This window comes from Lagopus muta, chromosome 2 (genome assembly GCF_023343835.1).
Source record: "Lagopus muta isolate bLagMut1 chromosome 2, bLagMut1 primary, whole genome shotgun sequence".
NCBI classification, from domain to species: domain Eukaryota; kingdom Metazoa; phylum Chordata; class Aves; order Galliformes; family Phasianidae; genus Lagopus; species Lagopus muta.
The window spans coordinates 65,444,129-65,463,364 of record NC_064434.1 but is presented as its reverse complement, the minus strand read 5'-3'; the positions used below and the strand labels follow the sequence as shown (position 1 = coordinate 65,463,364).

Below are 19,236 nucleotides of genomic sequence, written 5' to 3'. Positions count from 1 at the left end.
CTAGGCTTGCCATGTAGTCTGAGTCATTTATGTAGCAATTTAAATAATTCTCTAAGCTCTCAGTGAAACAGTCTTACAAATGTTGCACAGACCAAAGGTATAGTATTTTTAATGTACTTTTTGTACAGAATGACATCATATCCCTGGAGAAAAAAAAAAAAAAGGATTCCAGAAGTAGCAAGAAAAAGCACTGTTTATGGGTCACTGAATATTGTTTGCCATTCTCTTTTCTCCGGTAGTAATTTTCTGCATGCTTATGCATGTATAGGAGTAAGAGAATGAGACCTGCATGTGTACATCTTTTTATTTTTTTCAGATATATTTTATACTTGGCATATTGATTTTCCTTTACTGTGGATGAAAAATGACCTTTAAAAAAATGCATTTTAGTATAATTTAGCACTATTTTGCAATTAAGGAGTGTGTTTGTTTTCTGGCATCTGACCACATCTTTTTTGATTGTACAATGGGTATACTGCATTACATAGCCTGCATAGTAACTCACTTGGTATTACATGAGTGAGAGAGAAATATACTGCAGTGTGAATTGCTGATGCTGTTCTATTTCTGAATATCAAAATTAGAGGAAAAGAGTTTTCTTAATTCAAGTTTTAAGGGAGAAAAGAAAAAATATTATCTAAATTTGATTCTCAGCACTAGGGCTTTACAGTATACTTCAATTTCAAGCTGTCATCTGCAAAATGCCAGTGTGAACTTTGGTTTAATTTCAATGTAGAAATCTTCTAGTGATTTCTACATTGCACCTTTTTAATTCTTGCATTCAGAAATAAGTCTCTTCAGAACTTGCCCATCAGTAGCTGACAAATGAAATTCTTCTACAGGTTGTGGGTTTAGGGTTTTTCTTGCCTCGTGTTGACTTTTAATCAGGAAAAGTTGGGTTTTCCCTGAGAAGACAATCTCCTCTTATGTAGTCTCTAACACATGCTGAAAGCTCCTGACCTCTCACTTGCCTTCTCAAAAGGACTGATCATCATCAAAGGCCAGTGCTAGTATGAAGGTGGGAATTTGAGAGAACAGTTTGCTTTGGAGATTTAAACTACTTTTTGAATAAAAGATGAGAAAGCCTTTCATGAATTGAGCTGATTGAGCTCAATTCAAAGAACGTACTATACTGAGAGTGAAGACTTCCTTTCAGCCCAGATCCCTGCAATAAGATTTCCATGACCAAGTTTCACATGGCAGAAGGTAACATGCCTTTCAGAGGAAGTTTAGAGCAAGTCTGCTGTATCTCAACTGAAAAAAATACCACCAGGGTTGTCTTAGAAGTCTCAGACTTGGTGATTTTCTGACTCTTTGATGTTATAGTAATTGTAGGATTAACTTTTGCTAATTAAGGAGCTTTAAAAAAAGAAATTATATTTCTGTAAAAGCTACTTAAATTTGACATGTCAGTATTTGTGCTGAAAGAAGGAAGTCTCCTTATTTCTGCTCTTCAAGCTGCTGCATTTGAGCAGTAAATGTCCTTGTTCAGTTCTCATTACTGGTAGACAGTATAGCATGGATTTCATCTTGTTGCAGTAGTTCAGTATTCACTGTCTTCACTGACAACTGCATGGGTGAATTTACACCTATAATTTAAATTGGAGTATTGAACAACCAGATGGTAGACTATTAGTCAAATAAGTTTGCACTATGGCATGGTTGCCATGAAGTCTTTGACTATTGGGCAACACTGAATTTCATTTTAGAAAATCCCCTTCCTGAGACAGATTCTTTTAACAGTTCATCTTATAGTGGTGCAGCATATAGAAAACTGGCAAAAATAACAGTGCTGGCATGCTGGCATTGTGCAGCTCTTTACAATTCAGGTTTGGAATGCTGTTATGAGCAAGCATGGCTTCTTCATGTATCGTCTTATGCAAAAAGCAAGCAAGTAAACAAGTTCTAAACTGAAATGGCAGGTCAATATTCCTACTGATATTTTCTGTTGTAAAGATTTAAGGAAAGACTCTAGGAGGAAATTGCTAACATGGTTCATTACTTTGGATCATTTGGCTTTAAAGCGTCATTAAAAACCAGTAGATTCACAATGAAGGCCAGAGCTGTGTGCAATGTGAGACAGCCAGGCCAACAGATTTTTCTCTAAAGCATCTGAGATGCTCTATTTGCCACCAATAGTCAAATTTATGTGATCCTGTCCCATCTCTGTTGCAGTCCTTTTGCAGATTTTTTGCACTAGTGCTTCAAAAGAGCAAAAATACTTTTTGTGTCGCAAGAGGATTTTGAAGTTAAGACACAGATAAAACAAACATGTTCAGCTGGGGAACTAAAATCTCTGGTAACTGTCAGAAATTCTGCCCTGGAAATCAAGCGTTTATGAAACTTTTCCTAATATTAGCTTTAGTAGCCTTTTTGGTGGCAAAATAATGTATAGGCTGTTTTTTTGTTTGTTTGTTTGTTTTTGCTGAATTCAGCTATTGGAAGTCTGTCAAGACAAAAGAAAATGATAATACTGTTTGGCAGACCTATTAATAAGGGCAAAAGGCTATTTAATTCTGAATTTTAACAGCATCTACATAAAGAAGCAAGCAGACTTCTTATTGTAGATTATTCTATGCAAAAAGGGCACTTGATCTTTATTGTGTCTTTATTGGCATACAGTCTTTTAAACAAAATATTACATTTCATATATAAACCCATCTTCTTGGTAGAGTGAACACATGCAAGCAATATTTACTTATTTGTACCTAAGCTAGTTTGCTTGAACTGAAGAACTCTGTATCTAGAGACTTCAGAAGAGCTATAGGAAAGACCTGAACCATGTTGACCTGTGGAGATGTAAGCCAGATGCCAGAATTTCGTTTTCTTTATTGTTTTGCCCTCTGTTTTAACATCAAACAGTGGCAGAGCTGAGCTTTGCAGACTAAAATCATACCTGTTGACTTCGGAAGGACCAAAGTCCATACTCATTACTTCTGAAAATGTCTGCTTTTATATCTTTTTTCTTTTTTTTTTCCATTAAGAATCTTTATTATTTAAACACTAATTCATTTCAGATTCACATTTCTTTTACTTTACTTTCTGCTTATCTGGAAAAATATCATCTGGTAACAGATGTTGTCAAATGACTTGTACAATCGAACCCAATGTGACTTTTTAGTTTCCAATTTTACTGAATATGTTATTTCCTACACCAACTGGTGGATAGTATCAGATATGTAGGTACCAAAAGGTTGTCTCCAGATTAAACTCTGTAGTCAGTACCATATTTACAAAAATAAAACAAACAAACAAAAAAATAATAATCAGGTGTTCTAGTATGCCCAACAGGCCAAATGCTTGCAAGAATCATAGAATTGCTCAGGTTGTAAAAGACCTTAAAGATCACCAGGTCTCTTTGACACATATCTATAGCTAAAGCAGATTCCTGAGAAAAGTTCTGTTACCTATAGATAAGTAGGAAACAACCCATGCATCCATTGAACTAAACATCATTTCCTTTTCTTTCTTGGTGAAATATTCTGCCTGAACCTCTCTCAATCATAATAGACCATCAAAATAGATATTGGAAGAAATGTGAGTTAACGGGTCTGAGAATTTAGTTTACTCAAACACATAATCACCACTGAGAATTCAGAAAGTAAACAAATAAGATATTTTATTAATAAATGAAATCAGTAAGTAAACCTAGTGTTTGCAAGCTGATTTCATGAGAGAGTTCTGAGTCAGACTTGCAGTTTTACCATTAATGGTGGTTAGCACCAATTCGTCTTACAGATAAAGTTGTGTGCCCACATGAAATTTTGCATTTTAAGATCTGCATTTTTAAGGCTTGGGGCTTGACATGCAAAATTATTCACAGAACAGTTCTGTCACTTTTATTTCTTTAAAAATTAAACCTTTCTTATACAAAACATGGTACAAGTAAACAGTGTAAGTCTAGAAAGTAATGAAGCATTAAGCTTTGTTACATTCAAAAATTATCTGGGTAACACTTCAAAGAGAAATAAAGTCAGTAACTTACTATTTACAAAGATATTGTTCATTAAGATTGTAAAGAAAATTTGGAAAAAAATTGAAAATAATGGTACGAATTTGAAGAATCAATGGGAAGACATTTCCATACTTTTCACAGTACATAAGTACAAACAATATTCCAAACATAAGGCTTATGTACTTATGTTCCGTAAACTACGTAGTTGATATTCTGCACAATTTTCAGTAAAAAAAATTGTGCATTCCAGACAATCTCTTTGGCTTTGTGTTTCTTCATGTTCACATAACTTCAAAGATGAGAAAAGGTCACCTGCAACATCCAAACATTTAATTAATAAAAATGCAGTGAACAGACATCTTGCTTTGAAATTGTTGTCTGTTCCCATGAGAGTGACAGTACTGTCACCAGCATGGGATTGCTTTTCTCTGGAACAGACTCTGACAGTATAAAGGCTTATTTTTTACACCAATATTCCAATTAGTTGAACAGGTTGGAAGAAACTGAGAAAATGACAGATCAAACAAATGCATGCTAATTGTGGGATTTCAAACCTGCTGAGTCTTGTTCTGAGTTTAAGTCTCCTCTGACTCCCTCTTTGTGTTACTCAGTTACCATTCCTGTTACTATCACACAAAATGGGGAGCTGGGCTCTTTTTGTTGTTCTGCTGCCCTCTTATTGAGCAGAACTGGCTGTGCTGTACTGTGCCTAGCAGTTGAAGTTTGTTTGTGGGCTCACAATAGGAGCTGGCTGTGCCCTGGAAAGGGACCCTTTGTAACAGGCACCTCAGAGCTGCATACTTCCTTTGCTACTTTCCTACACACATAGTCAACTACAGGACTCATCACTACTATGGTGCAAGCACTGCCCTTCAAGTACTGTTTTGCTGAATATTTAGAATGTATACTTTTTTGAATGTGAAATATTGTTCTTATTTGTGATCATCAAATATGATTCAGTGCAATCAGAAAAAAAAAAAAAGGCACACATCCTTTAATTTTCTAACCACATGATTATTCTCATGTATTTGAAGCATTTTTCAGTTGCAAGCTTGGTTTAGCAATTAGTGCTGTGGAAAGACATCCTTCAAAGGACACTGATAGTTGTGCTTACACAGTTACATTCAGAACTGAAAAAAAGGCTATGCACTTTTCAGAATTAACAGCTTTTGGCACAGACATAAAATTTAAATAGGAAAAATTGAATTATGCTGTGTTCATAATACAAGTGCTCAGCTTAGTGCAGGGAGCTAACTATTGTGGAAAACTTACATGCCCAGTGCATGTGCAGAAATTATTTGGTTAGGGACTGTTGTGCATAACCAACCCATCCAACCATAGAAATCCAAAAGTTAGTTGTATGAAACCTAATCATCTTAAGACTCCACAATCAATGGGGGGAAATGGACATCTTCTTTGTGTCTATCTCATACAGAGAGAGTTACCCTTTGAAAGCATATGCTTCCTTTTATTGACTCTAAAGGAAGTGTGCAGTGAATAAATGGACCTTGGATAACTAATATTTAGATGTTTAAATTCCAAGAATTGAATCTCACCCAACTGTATGGTTTCAGGAAAGATGAAACTTCACAAGCAAAGAGGGAAATAGAACTACAGATCTATGATTGAGGTTAAGACGTAGGGTGCAGTTGTAAAAGAGGAGTGTATCTGCCTGTGATTAACAGATACTGAAGACATTGGGTCTGAGGAGAATGTTCACCCCTAGAGATGAAAAGTAGTACATTTATCATCAACATTCTCTTCAGTTTTATGAAGATCACCTGTTTCTTTTCTTGGGAGTTTATAGTTTAGAATCTCTTGCTTCAAAGGCCAGTGAAGTGCTGAAGCCGTCCAGCAGTCCATCAGAGCAGGGCCAGCAGCTCATCCCCTACCCCCATCCTCCTAGGGACAGGGCACTAGGCATCCCCCTGAGGCCAAGACCTGGTCTCTTGGGGAACTGGAGCATTGCTCTGCTGTGGCCTCATGGGGGGGTTGGAGCTGGCGGCCCTGGGCTGACATGGGGACCTGGGCCTGGGGGTGGGTGGGACAAACAGGGCTGGTGGTATCCTGTGCCACTGGTGCATACGTTGGCTCTCCCAACTGTATATGAAACTGCTGTCATTTTATTGTTTTTATATTGCTAGTATATGACAGAATCATAGAATGGCTTGGGTTGGAGGGGACCCTAAGGATCATCAAGTTCCCACTGCCACAATCAGGGCTACCAACCTCCAGATCTGATACTAGACCAGGTTGCCCAGGGCCTCATCCAACCTGGTTTGAACACCTCCAGGGACAGAGCATCCACAGCCTCTCTGGGCAGCCTGTTCCAGCACCTTACCATTCTCTCTGTAAAGAACACTGATTTAAGTTTTCCTTTGCCTTCTCGACGGAGAACATAAACCATACAAAGTGATAATTTTAAGTAAAAACAAAGCCAGAAGCTAGTTCTGAGAGAAAATATATATATATATGTGAAGAATTGGGTAATTAAATTGGTGGTAGTTGGAATCACAGTTTAATTACAATTTGAAAATGTATGTTCAGAGCTATTCAAATCAAGGGATTTGTGCTGTTAGGAGACATTAAACTGGCCTTCTTAAATTCTGCTTTTTTTTGGGTTTTACTTTTCTCACAAATGTACATTCCCTTATAGGAATGGATTAAAAATGTCTTTGTGTCCTTATGAAGAGAATACCACAATGTAAATTGTAGATGTACAGTTGTAAGCACCATTTGGAGTGAAATAATAATGCAGTGTGGAATTCAAGCAACAATAAAATGGTTAAAACAAATAATCTGGTATCTGATAGAACACTTAGAAAAAGTAATAATCTTTAAGCAATGAATAAAAGCTTAAATAAAAGGAAAGAAGTTGCTTGCAATGGGTTTATAAAGCTCCTAGGGCTTTGAACTGGGTATCACTTTTGTGACTTAGTTTCCTGCTTAGATTCAGGCTCATCCTTAAACCATAACATTAACATAATGAGCCTTATCCCTTTGAGGTCAGTTATGTCACAGGAAAAAGTGGTATAAATAAAACCTAAAGATCTGCATCAGTATTATATTTCTTGTATCTTGTTCTGCCTCTGTAGCAGGCAAAAGCCTGTAACAGCCCTTGTAGCCAAGAACGTATGAAACATAGAGGCTTGAATGTCACTTGAAAGAGGGAATTAATAAGCCCTTTAGCTGTCATTTTATCAGTCAGCAGATGTCCTCAATCCTGAGTTTTGGCTTCTGATTAAAGGCAATTGTTCATGCCTATGGATCATTTGCTTTTAACGCTCGTGTTTAATTGTTGCTGTTTTTTTTCTGTATTTTCTTCTTTCTGGTTTTGTCTATATTTTTGCTTGTATGTGTAGAGATTTCCTGTATGTCTGTGTGTTTTTCAAGTAATAATTGGGAGAAAGGAAGTGAAAGTTTTTGATTAATTGTTTAGAATATTGAATGTAAGGGTTTCTATCCTATGGAGGACATATAATTTAATACTCAAAGCATCCTATACAAAACAGCAGAAACCTTTGAAGTACAGATTGTTTATTTCACATAGCAAGTACAGGTTACAAATCAGAAAGAGAAAATGCATTTTTCTTGTAAGCCTTCAAATGCAATTTGCCAGTGAGCCCAGTGGGTACGATGCTTAACTTGTAATAATTTTGAAGTTCCCATGTATGTTTGCATCTACATGTAAAAATCAACAAATGTATGGTTGTTTCTGTGGGTGTGATGAAAAGTATTTCCTAATGGTCTTCATTAAAATAGGTATTTTTTAAACTCTTTTAATTTATGGAATGGTTATTTTCCTGTAGTCTTTCTCTCTAGTGCAGGAACTTAACATAACTCAAGACTTCTTCAAATCTCCCAGATCTTTGATGAAAATGGGTTATTTTACAAAGGTCTGCCTATAGAACAGAAAAAAAACTTAAGTAGAATCACAGAATCACCAAGATTGGAAAAGAAAAGATTACCCAGTCCAACCATCTGCCTATCACCAATAGTTCTTAATAAACCATGTCCCTCAACACAGTGTTCTTGAACTCCTCCAGAGTCGGTGACTCTACCACCTCTCTGGGCAGCCCATTCCAGCATCTGACCACTCTTTCAGAAAAGTAGTGTTTCCATGTATTTCCTAATGTCAAGCCTGAACTTCTCCTGGCACAACTTGGGGCCATTACATCTACTCCTTTCACTAGTTACACGAGAGAAGAGGCTGACCCCCAGCTCACCACAAACTCACTTCAGGTAGTTATAGAGAGCAGGAAGGTCTCCCCTGTGCCTTTTTTTCTCCAGACTGAACAATCCCAGTTCCCTCAGCCACTCCTTATAGACCTGTGCTCCAGACCCCTCACCAGCTTCGCTGCCCTTCTCTGAACATGCTTCAGGACCTTGATGTCTTGCAGGGAGGGAGCCAAAATTGAGCACAATACTCGAGGTATGGCCTCACCAGTGCTGAGTACAGAGGGACAATTGCTTCCCCACTCCTGCTAGCAACACTATTTCTGCCAGGATGCCATTTGCCTTCTGGGCCACCTAGGCAAGAAATAGGAAATACCAGAAATATATCCAGAAATATCCAAAAGGAAAGATGTTTTTATCTTATTTCTTCTATTATTTTCCATGCGTCTTCATTATTTCCATTTTTTCCTCAAATTATTTTTTCTTCCAATTACTTCTGCAATGTGAGTTTCTAAAAAGACAGCAAACTTTTAATGTCTGTCAGTATAATTCAGTATCACACACATTTGGCATTTCTGAACTGATTGCTGCTGAAGTCCATCTTGCCAACTGTGACATGATTTTTAAGTCATTTCCCTTCTTTGCTAGTGACTTCTGTAATCATCTTATGAGATCCAGTAGAAGTCTGGACTAAGAAAAGATTGGAGACTGGATTGGACAAATCTGAAAATTAGGCTATGGAAAGTATTCTGTTGGGAAGAGAATGTGTCAGTAGCCAACCAGTAACAATAATAAACATATGTATAGTGCTCATATACATTTAACAATTTTTTTGTAAATGTCCTTAGTTCCAAGTGTTTATAAGAGAAATAAATGGAGAAAAAGAGGATACAGGTAAACAGTTCATCTGTAGGCAACTATGTAAATCATGCATGAAGAGAGCAAAATGGAATGGACTTCTCGGAGAAGCAGGCATTTGCGAAATATGATTTCAAGGAGTAGAGAAAAAATCTTTGGTAGGCAAGAAAAGGGGAACTTTCCCATCTTAAGGGCGGGATTACAAATTGGGAAGGATAAGAGTGGAAGAAGATTTGTAGAAGAATCTGAGAAGGCTGAAAGAAGCAGAGACAACTATAAAGCAGTTCAGCTGTTGAAAAGTTATCATCTGAGAAAGATTATCATGCGGCATTATATAAAATCAGTTGTCTGCAACAGTTAGAAATTCCTATAGAAGTGTACAATCAATGCAGATATTTTCAGAAAAAAATATATATGAAAAAAAAAGCAATAATTACGTAGGATCTTGAGGGTGAGAAAGAGGAACTTTATTTTAGGCAGTGATTTTTTTATCTGACCACACAGGGACTGCAGTCATAGAAAATGAGAATAAAAACCTACTAATAACAAATCACTCTGAGCTAAACTTGCACATTCAAAAATATGCATATCCTTCTGTGAGGGGATGGAGATGGGTGGAAAGGATAAGGATATCTTGGGTTTCGTTAAATGGGAAGAAAGTAATATTTACTGAGAGATAAGCAAGAAACAGAAAATTCTTACAATATGCTTAACTCTTGACTGCCTTTTAAAGGGTTCAGTGATGGAGTTATGTTGATGTTGCATTTCCCGTATGTACCTTCTCTGAATGAAAGTAGAACCATTTCCAGCAAGAAGTTTTTAGAATATCATTTAAATCAGCTCCCTATGTAGAAGAAGTTAAACCACTGAAATACTCATACTGTTACAAATGTGTCCAAAATAGGGTTTTTTGCTTTTTTAAGTTATGCGCTTGCAAGTATAAAGGCAATACCCTTTGTATTCCTAGCACAGCCATGCCAGCAGGAGTTGTGAGTGAAGGCCATGCCTCATTGCCTTTGAGTGAAGCCATGGTGCTGATGGAGATTTCCTGACAACTGTCTCCAAATTCATTTACATCTTTTTAATAGCAGTCATTAAGTGTGAGAGGTAGCTGTTCGCACTTGCATCAGCAGAAAAACAGGTTGATAAAAATTTTAGTTCCTCCCATATTCTGCTTTTAATTCCTTTTAAGGAATTTTCTCTGTTCACAAGCAGATGCTTCAATTTATAGTAAGCAGAATAAAACCCAGATTGCTTTCACAGTCTGCATTTTTATCCCTTACCAAACTAGTAGTGCACAAGAGTGTTAAGCATGCTTGAGTTTCATCACCAGGCAGGTAATGACAGTCTGAACAGATCAGTAAGGTGCATGTCGTGTAGCAAGATGTATTGTTTCTTACTGGCTGATACAGATGTAAAAAATGTTTAAACTGATTACAGAATTCTGGCAAATCTCTCTCCTGCCTGTGTAGTTGATTTGCGTATCACACTTGTGGGTGACAAGTACATATATGCGTTCGTGTCTGGAACAGCCAAAACTGAAGTGATCTGTGGCACCTGCAGAGACTATCCTTCAGGGAATCAGGGAAAGCCTTTATAACACTCAGAGCTGAGTCCAAACATGGTACATGAATCAGAATGCAGCTTTGGGCAGCTCCAAGGTTCTGATGTAAGAGCTGCTTTTAACCAACCTCTTGGGTTACACTAAGAGGCTGGTAGTATCTGGCAGATGGTGCTGCCCTTTTCATCTTGCTTTTTGTTTCTTGTCCTTTGGGGAAAGGGCTAAAATATACAGAATATAACCTTTCTACGTGTTCTTGGTAGCATGCTCTGAAATGTGGAGGGATTATTTGATAGACGGTTTTGAGCATTCTGTTGCCCACAGAACCATGGCTTATCTTTCTAATCTTCTAAATCCAACATAATCTGTATATTCTATCCTCTCTGTGTGTATGTATCTTATTGCTGAAACTGCACTGGCAGGGAGTTCTTAAGTGGCTGTATTTGTTTCTTTCTGACAGCTGGCTGTCCAGGCTCCTTGATTAAAGAAGTTCATCACTTCAGGATTCTGGGAGAAGAACAGGTGAGTAAGAATCTCAAAGTTAACATCTTAATGTCATGAAAGATAGACACTAATGAGACAGTTTTGCCTCTTTCCAGAGAAGCAGAGTGTGTCTCCTGACCCCCAATGACCTGAAATATGGGGGAAAATGCACACAGGAGATATATGTGCAATTTTTTTTTTAATTCTATCCATCAGCCTTGACAGGTTATTAATTGGTACATCTGCTATATGCCACAGCTTTTCAGCTTTAGACTACAGCAGTAAACAGGCTCTCTAAAACAGCAGATAGACAAACAATCTGACTAAGGGACTGAGATTTACAACTGTTTTGTATTATCCATCTCTTATTTTTAGCCTACGGAGTCTTTTAGAAGAATGTTTCTTATTCATAATTATAGCTGCGTTTTACACTGACAAAGCTGTTTCTATACAGAGACCTTACAAAAGCATGGGAGGTATGCTTTACCACAGTCACAAGATGGTCACAGTTAATGTTTTGTTAGCAATGAAATCAATGTATGGAGATATTGAGAAAATAGCCTTAAACATTGAGAGGCAAGTTGAATTGTCAGATAACTCAGTGCTTCTGAAATTCAAGTTGTCAGTGTCTCAAGTATCTTTCCTACTGTACTGTTATGAAGCCCAACTGCCTACCATAGAGTTGCTATATGTACTTAGGGACCAGTTGCCTGAAAGCTCAGCATTGGTGTGTTGTACCTCAGAACGTCTGCTTCCATTAAGGAACATAGCCCCAAGAGTCTTACAGGAGGTTATATGAAGTCTATGACAAAGGCAGGAACATGTCCTGAAATGTTAATTCAAAGTCTGATAACTTAGCTGTTAGATCAGATTATATTGACTAGAACACCCTGTTCTTTCACCTTTCCTTTTCACTATCCTACAGGCATATTTTTCTTACAGTTAGGACTGCTGGTACATTTTCCAGACTTTCAATTTTCTTCCACCAGTCCCTCACTTCAGATGTTATAGAAAATCAAGCATGTAAGTCCTCAGGGACTAAGTTTCTTCTTAGCAAGAAGAAAGCAGTGTGCCAGGATTTGTCTGACAAAAATGGAAAAAAAGACAGAAAACAGGGTAGGCCAGAAGAGAGACTAGAAACAAAAGTCTAGTGAGACCGAAAGTTCAGAAAGAAGAAATAGAAGAAATAAAGACTGGGATTGATGGGGCTGAGAGACTGCTGAGAACCAGCTGACCAATGGAGAGCAGAGCAAGATGAAGCTTGAGGTTACTGGAGGGATGTGGAGCTGGCTAGTCAAGAGTGGCAGGGATTAGGATCGGACAAGGAACTGGGACCAAGAACTGGAAGGGACCAAGCACAGAAACTTGCTGGAGGAGACTAGTAAGTAAAGGAAGTATATAAATCTGTATGTAATGAGATGTCAAGTGGTGAAAATAAGTGGGCTAGGAGGAAAGATAGAGATATGAACGCAAAGTAGGAAACAGCTAAATGAAAAGACTGTGAGTAGGAGTGAGAGGTCTCAAGCCAGACACAGATAATTCCACTGGTAGTGGTCTGAGTAGTACATCTCAGCCTTGATAGCAACCACTGACAGAGCAATAGAATTTAGTTGGTGAACTTTCTGTTGTGGGTTTGTTGGGGTTTTTTTCCTGTTTGCTTTTTAGAAGCAGAAGTGGTAGACATCAAGATGAAGGCTTAAAGAGTTAAGACTGCAAATCTGATGTTAGGAGATGTCAGACTGAAGACTTACTAATGTAATCTTTCTTTCTTTATTCCACTCTCCTATCTTTACATCTTTTCAGTATTGAACTAGATAATGTCACATGACTGTCAGAAGTGAGATGTTATGTAAACCATGAGGAACCTTAAAAGAAAATTATTTTTTGCCATTGATAAGAAAAGTCTTGAAGAGAGTGGAGAATTTTAATTAATAAAGTTTTGCTAATCAAGCAAATACTATATTTTTGCCACTCAGAATATTTGAGGTATTTTTACTGATTTTCATAATGAAATTGCTCTTATTTTAGTGACTACACTTGATTGGATGAAAAACTTTTGTTAGCAAGCATTAGGAGTGTAAAAATACGCAGCTAGAAAGATCCATTACAAAATGGATCAGACCTGTGAAGATTTGTCTTTCTTTTAAACTGGCTGCACTAACAGGTTATTCAGGTACAATGATTATCGTTACAGCCTTAATAAGTGCTTTGTGAAGTAGTGAACATTGCTGTGCTATTTGAAATATTCCCTGAACCCACAAAGGCGTGAAGAATATTGCAATTATGTTGTGTACCTATAAAAGCTTTGTTGTCTTGAATCTAGTGATGACCACAGTAGCTCTTGTTTGAAATCAGCATGCTCTTTGATAGTTAAGGAAAAGTAGGTGCAAAAACAATGTTTAAAAAAAAAAAAAAAAAAAAAAAAAAAAAAGCCTATAATGCATCTAAATGAAGAGAGGAAGGAATTTCAGGAGAAAACAAAAATTCTAATGACCTCTCATATTTTTGTTTTGTATTTACTTTTTTAAAGGAGTTTTTTTTCTGTTCTCATGCATACTAGATAGAAAATTCATAATTAATTATAACACTGTTTTATTTAGACTAATTAGAATTTCAGCATTATCAATCAACAAATCTTTTCTTCAAATCCAAGCAACAGTCAAGGAATAACAGAGGCAGGTTACTGCTACATGTCAAAACTTGATTTATTTTTAAAATGCTTATGTATTTAAGGCCAGATTATAAAAGCAGAATGGACTATTGTGATAATCTTTTCTGATCTCCTTTAGAATCCACATTACATGAATTTGTTGGATTAATTCTTGTTTAAATGGGAGTACATTGCTGAGAAAAACATCCACTATTTGTTTACAAATCTCGTAAAAACATTAAATCCTATTATACCTTTCAGCAATGGAAGATAAAAATTGCCAGTCTCTTTTCTCTCCACTACTCTACCAGCACCAGCACCTTTCCTACTTTGCGTAACTGCCATTTCTCAATGTCCAAATATTTTATATTTTCAGTTCACTTTTTTCTATCAAAAGGCAATAAGTGATCATACAAAAAAAAAAAAAAAACAAAAAAACAAACCAACACTCAAATGTATGAATGTGACTCAGAAAGAGCTATCATACCCCTAAAACAGATCTCAACAATTTGCTTTCACAGCAAAAGGCAGCCAGACTGACAAATATTTCAGACAGAATGATGGAACTTTTTAGTTTTACACAGGCATTTCCAGTGTAGCTACTTGCTGGTTCCAGTTAAAGTAGTGGCTGCCCAATAAGGAACATAATTTCCCTTCTAGAGATTTCTAGAATGTGAGATTGTGCCCTATGCTGGTTCTCCATAGAAAAATAGCTGAAAAGCTGTTTGATTAAATTCACCTGACCAACAGCTCTGACAGCCCTGTAGCATGGATTCACTTGTTCATTACTCCTCTTCTCAAATTATTGCAAACTTTTTCACTGCTGTTCTGTATTCCTTGGTTTTCTTCCAAGTCATTGATAAAAATTTTAGATGACATAAGTCCAGGAATCAATACCTTCAGAATCTTTTTGGAAATATATCTGCCTAATGATGATTACCTATTTACAATTATATTTCAGACCTGCCAGATAGCTAAATTTTAATCCTCTTAATATATGGCATATTAATTTTGCATTACTCTAGATACTTAATCAAAATGCCATGCAGCACTAGAACAAATGTCTTAGAGAAGCCTGCTTCATCAAGTCTCTTACTTTTATCAACAAAATTTCAGTCAAAATCAATAATCTGTTTCTAACAGAAAACAATGATCTCTAACATTTCTTCACTGCATATTTTTTTCCAGCAAATAGTGAGTTTATATATATTTTTATTAATGTCAGTGAGAGGTAAAGTTGTTGAGCCACTTTAATGATCAGTCCACTAGGAAATGTGCCTACCTACCCATCTGTCTATCCAAATAAACTGTTTCTTTATCTAAACATAAGCACTGAATGAAAATGCTCAGAAATAAATGCTTTATATTTTACTTGAAGTGTGAGGAGTTACTGATTAATATTTGCTAAAAGTTCTATAATAATAAAATTGTTTTCCAAATAGTCTAAATTCTCATTAGTCTCTTTGACATGTAAATCTCCCACATCTCCTGTTCCCTCAAGAAAATGTGTGGTATAGGAAATTCATTCTTGCTAGAAACTCTGTCTTTTAACATTTAATTGGAGACATCAAGGTCTCCAGTTTAAACTTCTAAACAGGGAATTGTTCATAGATTTTATGAAAAGAGTCTATATGGAGAAATAGAAGAGTATAATCTCCTCTGGTACATCATATGCATTGTGGATATCTAATTTACCAGATATAACTGGCTTCCAGAGTAATTGATTTAAAATGCAACATAAATACATTTAGCAACAAATTGCTACCCCATTCAGTAATGGACACTTTGAGAAGGTGCCAGAGACTATAACCTAGAAATGTCTCCAAAGATAAGCCTCTTCTAGACTGGAGAAAATAAAAAGGCTTATTCATGTTTTGGATCATTATTCTTTTTCTGGTTGCTGGTTTCCTGATACATTACATGAATGGAAGAGATGCAGGAAAAAGTTCAGAAAGCAGCTTTGATTGAGTTGTTTTGGATTTCCTTTTCACAGACAGTCCCAGTGCACAAAAGCTCGCACAAGGCACAGAGAGTCTCCTGGATGTGCAGTTCCATGAAGGGTAAAACCTGAAGCCACCTAACTGGCCTTAGTTCTGTTGAGCATTTTCTTGCAGTTCAGTGCTGCTATCCATAATCCATCATTTTCCCCTAGCATAGAGGATGCAGTCCAACCTGCTGTCTAACCGCTTCATTTCATAGGTACCTTGAGAGATATTCAGGAATAGGATGAAAGATTTATTAACTGGTGAGCTATTGAGAAAGAGCACAATATAAGAAAGTTACAGTTTCCTGCAGCAACCATTTGCCCTGTCAGGCTGGCTGTCTCCAAGTAAACATAAATGATCATACAAGCTGCTTGCAAATACATGTTAAAGATGCAGTAAATATGGGCTGTGTCCAAATACACTGTACGGCTGGTAATTCAAAAAGCCAGTGCCAGAAACAGCAGAGAACACTTTAATTCAGGCCTCAACACTATGATATACAAACATAGCAAGATGACTTGCAGTGAACTGTTAGAGAGTCTCCCTAATGACTCTCTGAGAAATTTCCCTCTTCTCCCCAAAGTGATACAAAAATCTTGTTTAATTGTTTAAATGGAATATTGTGATTCATGAATAAAATAGCAGCTACATCTGAAGGCTGGAAGGGAAAACAAATAAGAGCAGTCTGCTGCTATACCTGAGTGCCCCCAACAGGTCACAGAACAGATGAAGCCGATCACATCCTAGTGGCAGGAAAAGAAGCTGCAAAGTAATGTATAGCTACATTTCTCTACTATATCATCTGCTCTGACAACTTTGCAGAATGTATTGGCCAGTTTCTTGATATTTTGACAGGGGAATGATCAATTTTAACAGATCTCTTCTATCAGCTACTACTGCAGCTTGTAGCACTGCTCACTTTTTCTTTACAAATGTCGTGGGTGTTTATATCCCTGAAATCAGACACAGCCTGAGTGGAGACACTCATTCCTTATTAGCTGGGGGAAGCTTTTGCAAAGAGTACTCTGTTTTGAAAATCAGCAGGTGCACATTCCCATGCTTTTCAAAGGTGATGTGGGGTTGTGCTCTTCTTCATATGAGATGTAACTTTAGAAGACATGGAAATCTAGTGTGAAAAGAGTACAACATGAACAGAAATCATATAACATGAATTTGGATTTTATAAGGATTGTGAAATATGTATGTGTGGCAATGATTTTTTTTTTTTTTTTCTTGCAATATTTACTAGAGTTTGGGTTTTTTTAATACGTTACAGGACATTTGTATTTTTTTGTCTTTTTGCATGTCTCCTAACACTCTTCTTCCTGAAGTAACTGATATCCATGTGAGTTCCTCAACTTTGTTGCTTCTGGATTAAAGAACTTTGTACTCTTTGTGTTCTTGTCACAGACAGAGCATTCCTTTCTTACTCTTTTTCTCCTGGTTGCCTGTGCACTAGAGTAGTGAGAGAAATAAAAAATGAGGGAGAAAGAAGGGAGAAAAGTACTTGTGATCAAAACTGTTATTTTCTTGTCTTATCAAAATCAAACAAAAGTGTCATTTTCCATTGTTATTTCTGTATAGAGCCTATCAATGAAAAAATCCTTCTAAAAAAAAAAATTCTCTTCCACCCAAGCTTTTATTGAATGCAGAGGAAATATTTGAACTACAGTGTTCAGGGTCTCAGGCAGGTGTAACAAGTTAGAATTCTTATATCCCTTAGGTGAACTTGATCTACTCTCATGGAATATGCATACACTGACTCTTGCATCCTGAGAAGTGCAGTTCCTTTGAGCCATTCTCTACTTCAGTGAATCTCAGTTACGCAATTTATAAAAGCATAAGTTATGAGCCTTGAGGTTTGCCATTCGTAGGGAACAAAGGAATGCTGACAAGGGTCTGGAGGAATCAAATGTTGATTTCCAGCGTTCAGTCTATTCACACTGATTCCATAAATACCTGCTGTAAAATAATATAACTTTCACTAGTTTGTTAATATGGTGTCAAACCATACAATGTGCTTAGTTAGCTTTCTTCCCTGTATCATAATGCGTCTTGTGTGTTCAGTTTGACTTCCAATACATGCTTCTCCAATGTTCTCTCTTCATAGTATTTTTTCTTAATTATTATTTTCATACTCCTCACCTTGTGCTCTTCTGCTTTCTACCATCCTGTGCCCTCCAGTCTTTCAGAAATTTATTTCCCCTTTCTCTGCCCTAGTTTTATTTTGTACGTAAACTGTGTTGTATTGGTCTAGTCATAGGTTGCTTATGAAGTATTTTCTTGAGACTGTCTTACGCACTTTCCCAAAGTCATTCAAACTGCAGCCCTGTGTAAGATGATTCTCTTTCTGTTCTCCTCTATGGTGCTCAGTGATCCCGAGGGAGTAAAATGCTGATGCTTTGAACTTGATCTTCCCATTCTATCCAGGCAGTGGAGCACAGTAACTCAGGAAAAATAAACTAAAGGTAGTCCAATGAACCACAGAATGATGGAAAACAATCACAGTCAATCTTTTTAAATCTATTTTTAAAGTCATTTATATGCTGCCTTTTTTATAAGTGCTTTTGCTATTCCAATGTGTGGTAAGGGTTTTATACTTTAAGTTACATAATTGCATTATGTAACTAATTTTATTTTATTTTTGTATGTGTATAATACATATAAATAAAATGCTTAGTCTACATTATGGACTAATAGGCCCTACAATCTAATTTTGAAACACACAGATGGTTATTTGATTTATATGAGCAGTAAAAAGAATTTGACTCCAGAAAGTAGATTTTCTTTCCTCTGAAACCATTGCACGCAGATAAAAAAAAAAAGCAAGTAATTAAATTATCTTGTAGAGATTAGAAATTTTGGCTTTATATCTACCTGTTTAACTTTTGTCCTGAGTTCTCTGTGAAGCTGCTACTGAGAAGATCCTTTTAGGCTTAAGGGAAAAAAAAAAAAAGGAAAATAAAGAGAAATTTTAAAAGTGAGTTAAAATACATAGCACAAGGCATATTAAAGCATAGCTGGCAAGTTACATAACATAGCAAGAAAGCACTATATTCACAAAGTTTATTTCACAAGGGTTTTGTGCATCCAGGTGCATTTCAGGTTTGTCTTAATATCTAAATCTCAGTGAACCTTAAAGTAGAGAAATGTATAGTTGACCCTGTTTCATTCTTCTATCAGGCCAGTGATTTCAGTTATATTATCACTGATTTACAATATTAAGTGATTGAATTTCCTCTGGTTGAAAACCTGGTGCTATTCAAACTCTCCAGGGATATCATCCCAATCTGCAAAGTGGGGAGCAGGGAATAAATGGTTACTGTTATCCAATTTCTGTGTCCATGTCATAATATAATTTATAATCATTTATGAAAATCATTTCTGAAGGCCCTGGCAACTCTTTTTGAGCAAAACATGCATGAAAGATCTTTATGATGTGGTTAAAATAGCAGAAGTAGAGCTGGGAATTTTTTCTACTAAAAATTTTATTCAGTGGAAGGTATAGATTTGGGTTGGCTGGGACAATTAGCAAACCAAGGGGAAAGTCCATGGCAGAATGTTGTTT

The 19,236-nt window shown here is 36.5% G+C and overlaps 1 protein-coding gene across 5 annotated transcripts in view; it reads left to right on the top strand.

Moving 5' to 3' along the window:
• PRKN (parkin RBR E3 ubiquitin protein ligase) overlaps positions 1-19,236 on the top strand; it is a 691,175-nt gene that overhangs the window by 544,451 nt on the left and 127,488 nt on the right. For all 5 annotated transcript variants that reach the window (XR_007375493.1, XR_007375494.1, XR_007375492.1 and 2 more), the window contains exon 8: positions 11,011-11,072. Coding sequence is in view for 1 of the 5 variants with exons in the window: in XM_048938032.1 (XP_048793989.1) it covers positions 11,011-11,072 (62 nt within the window). In the remaining 4 variants the exon portion in view is untranslated. The remainder of the gene's footprint in view (positions 1-11,010; positions 11,073-19,236) is intronic.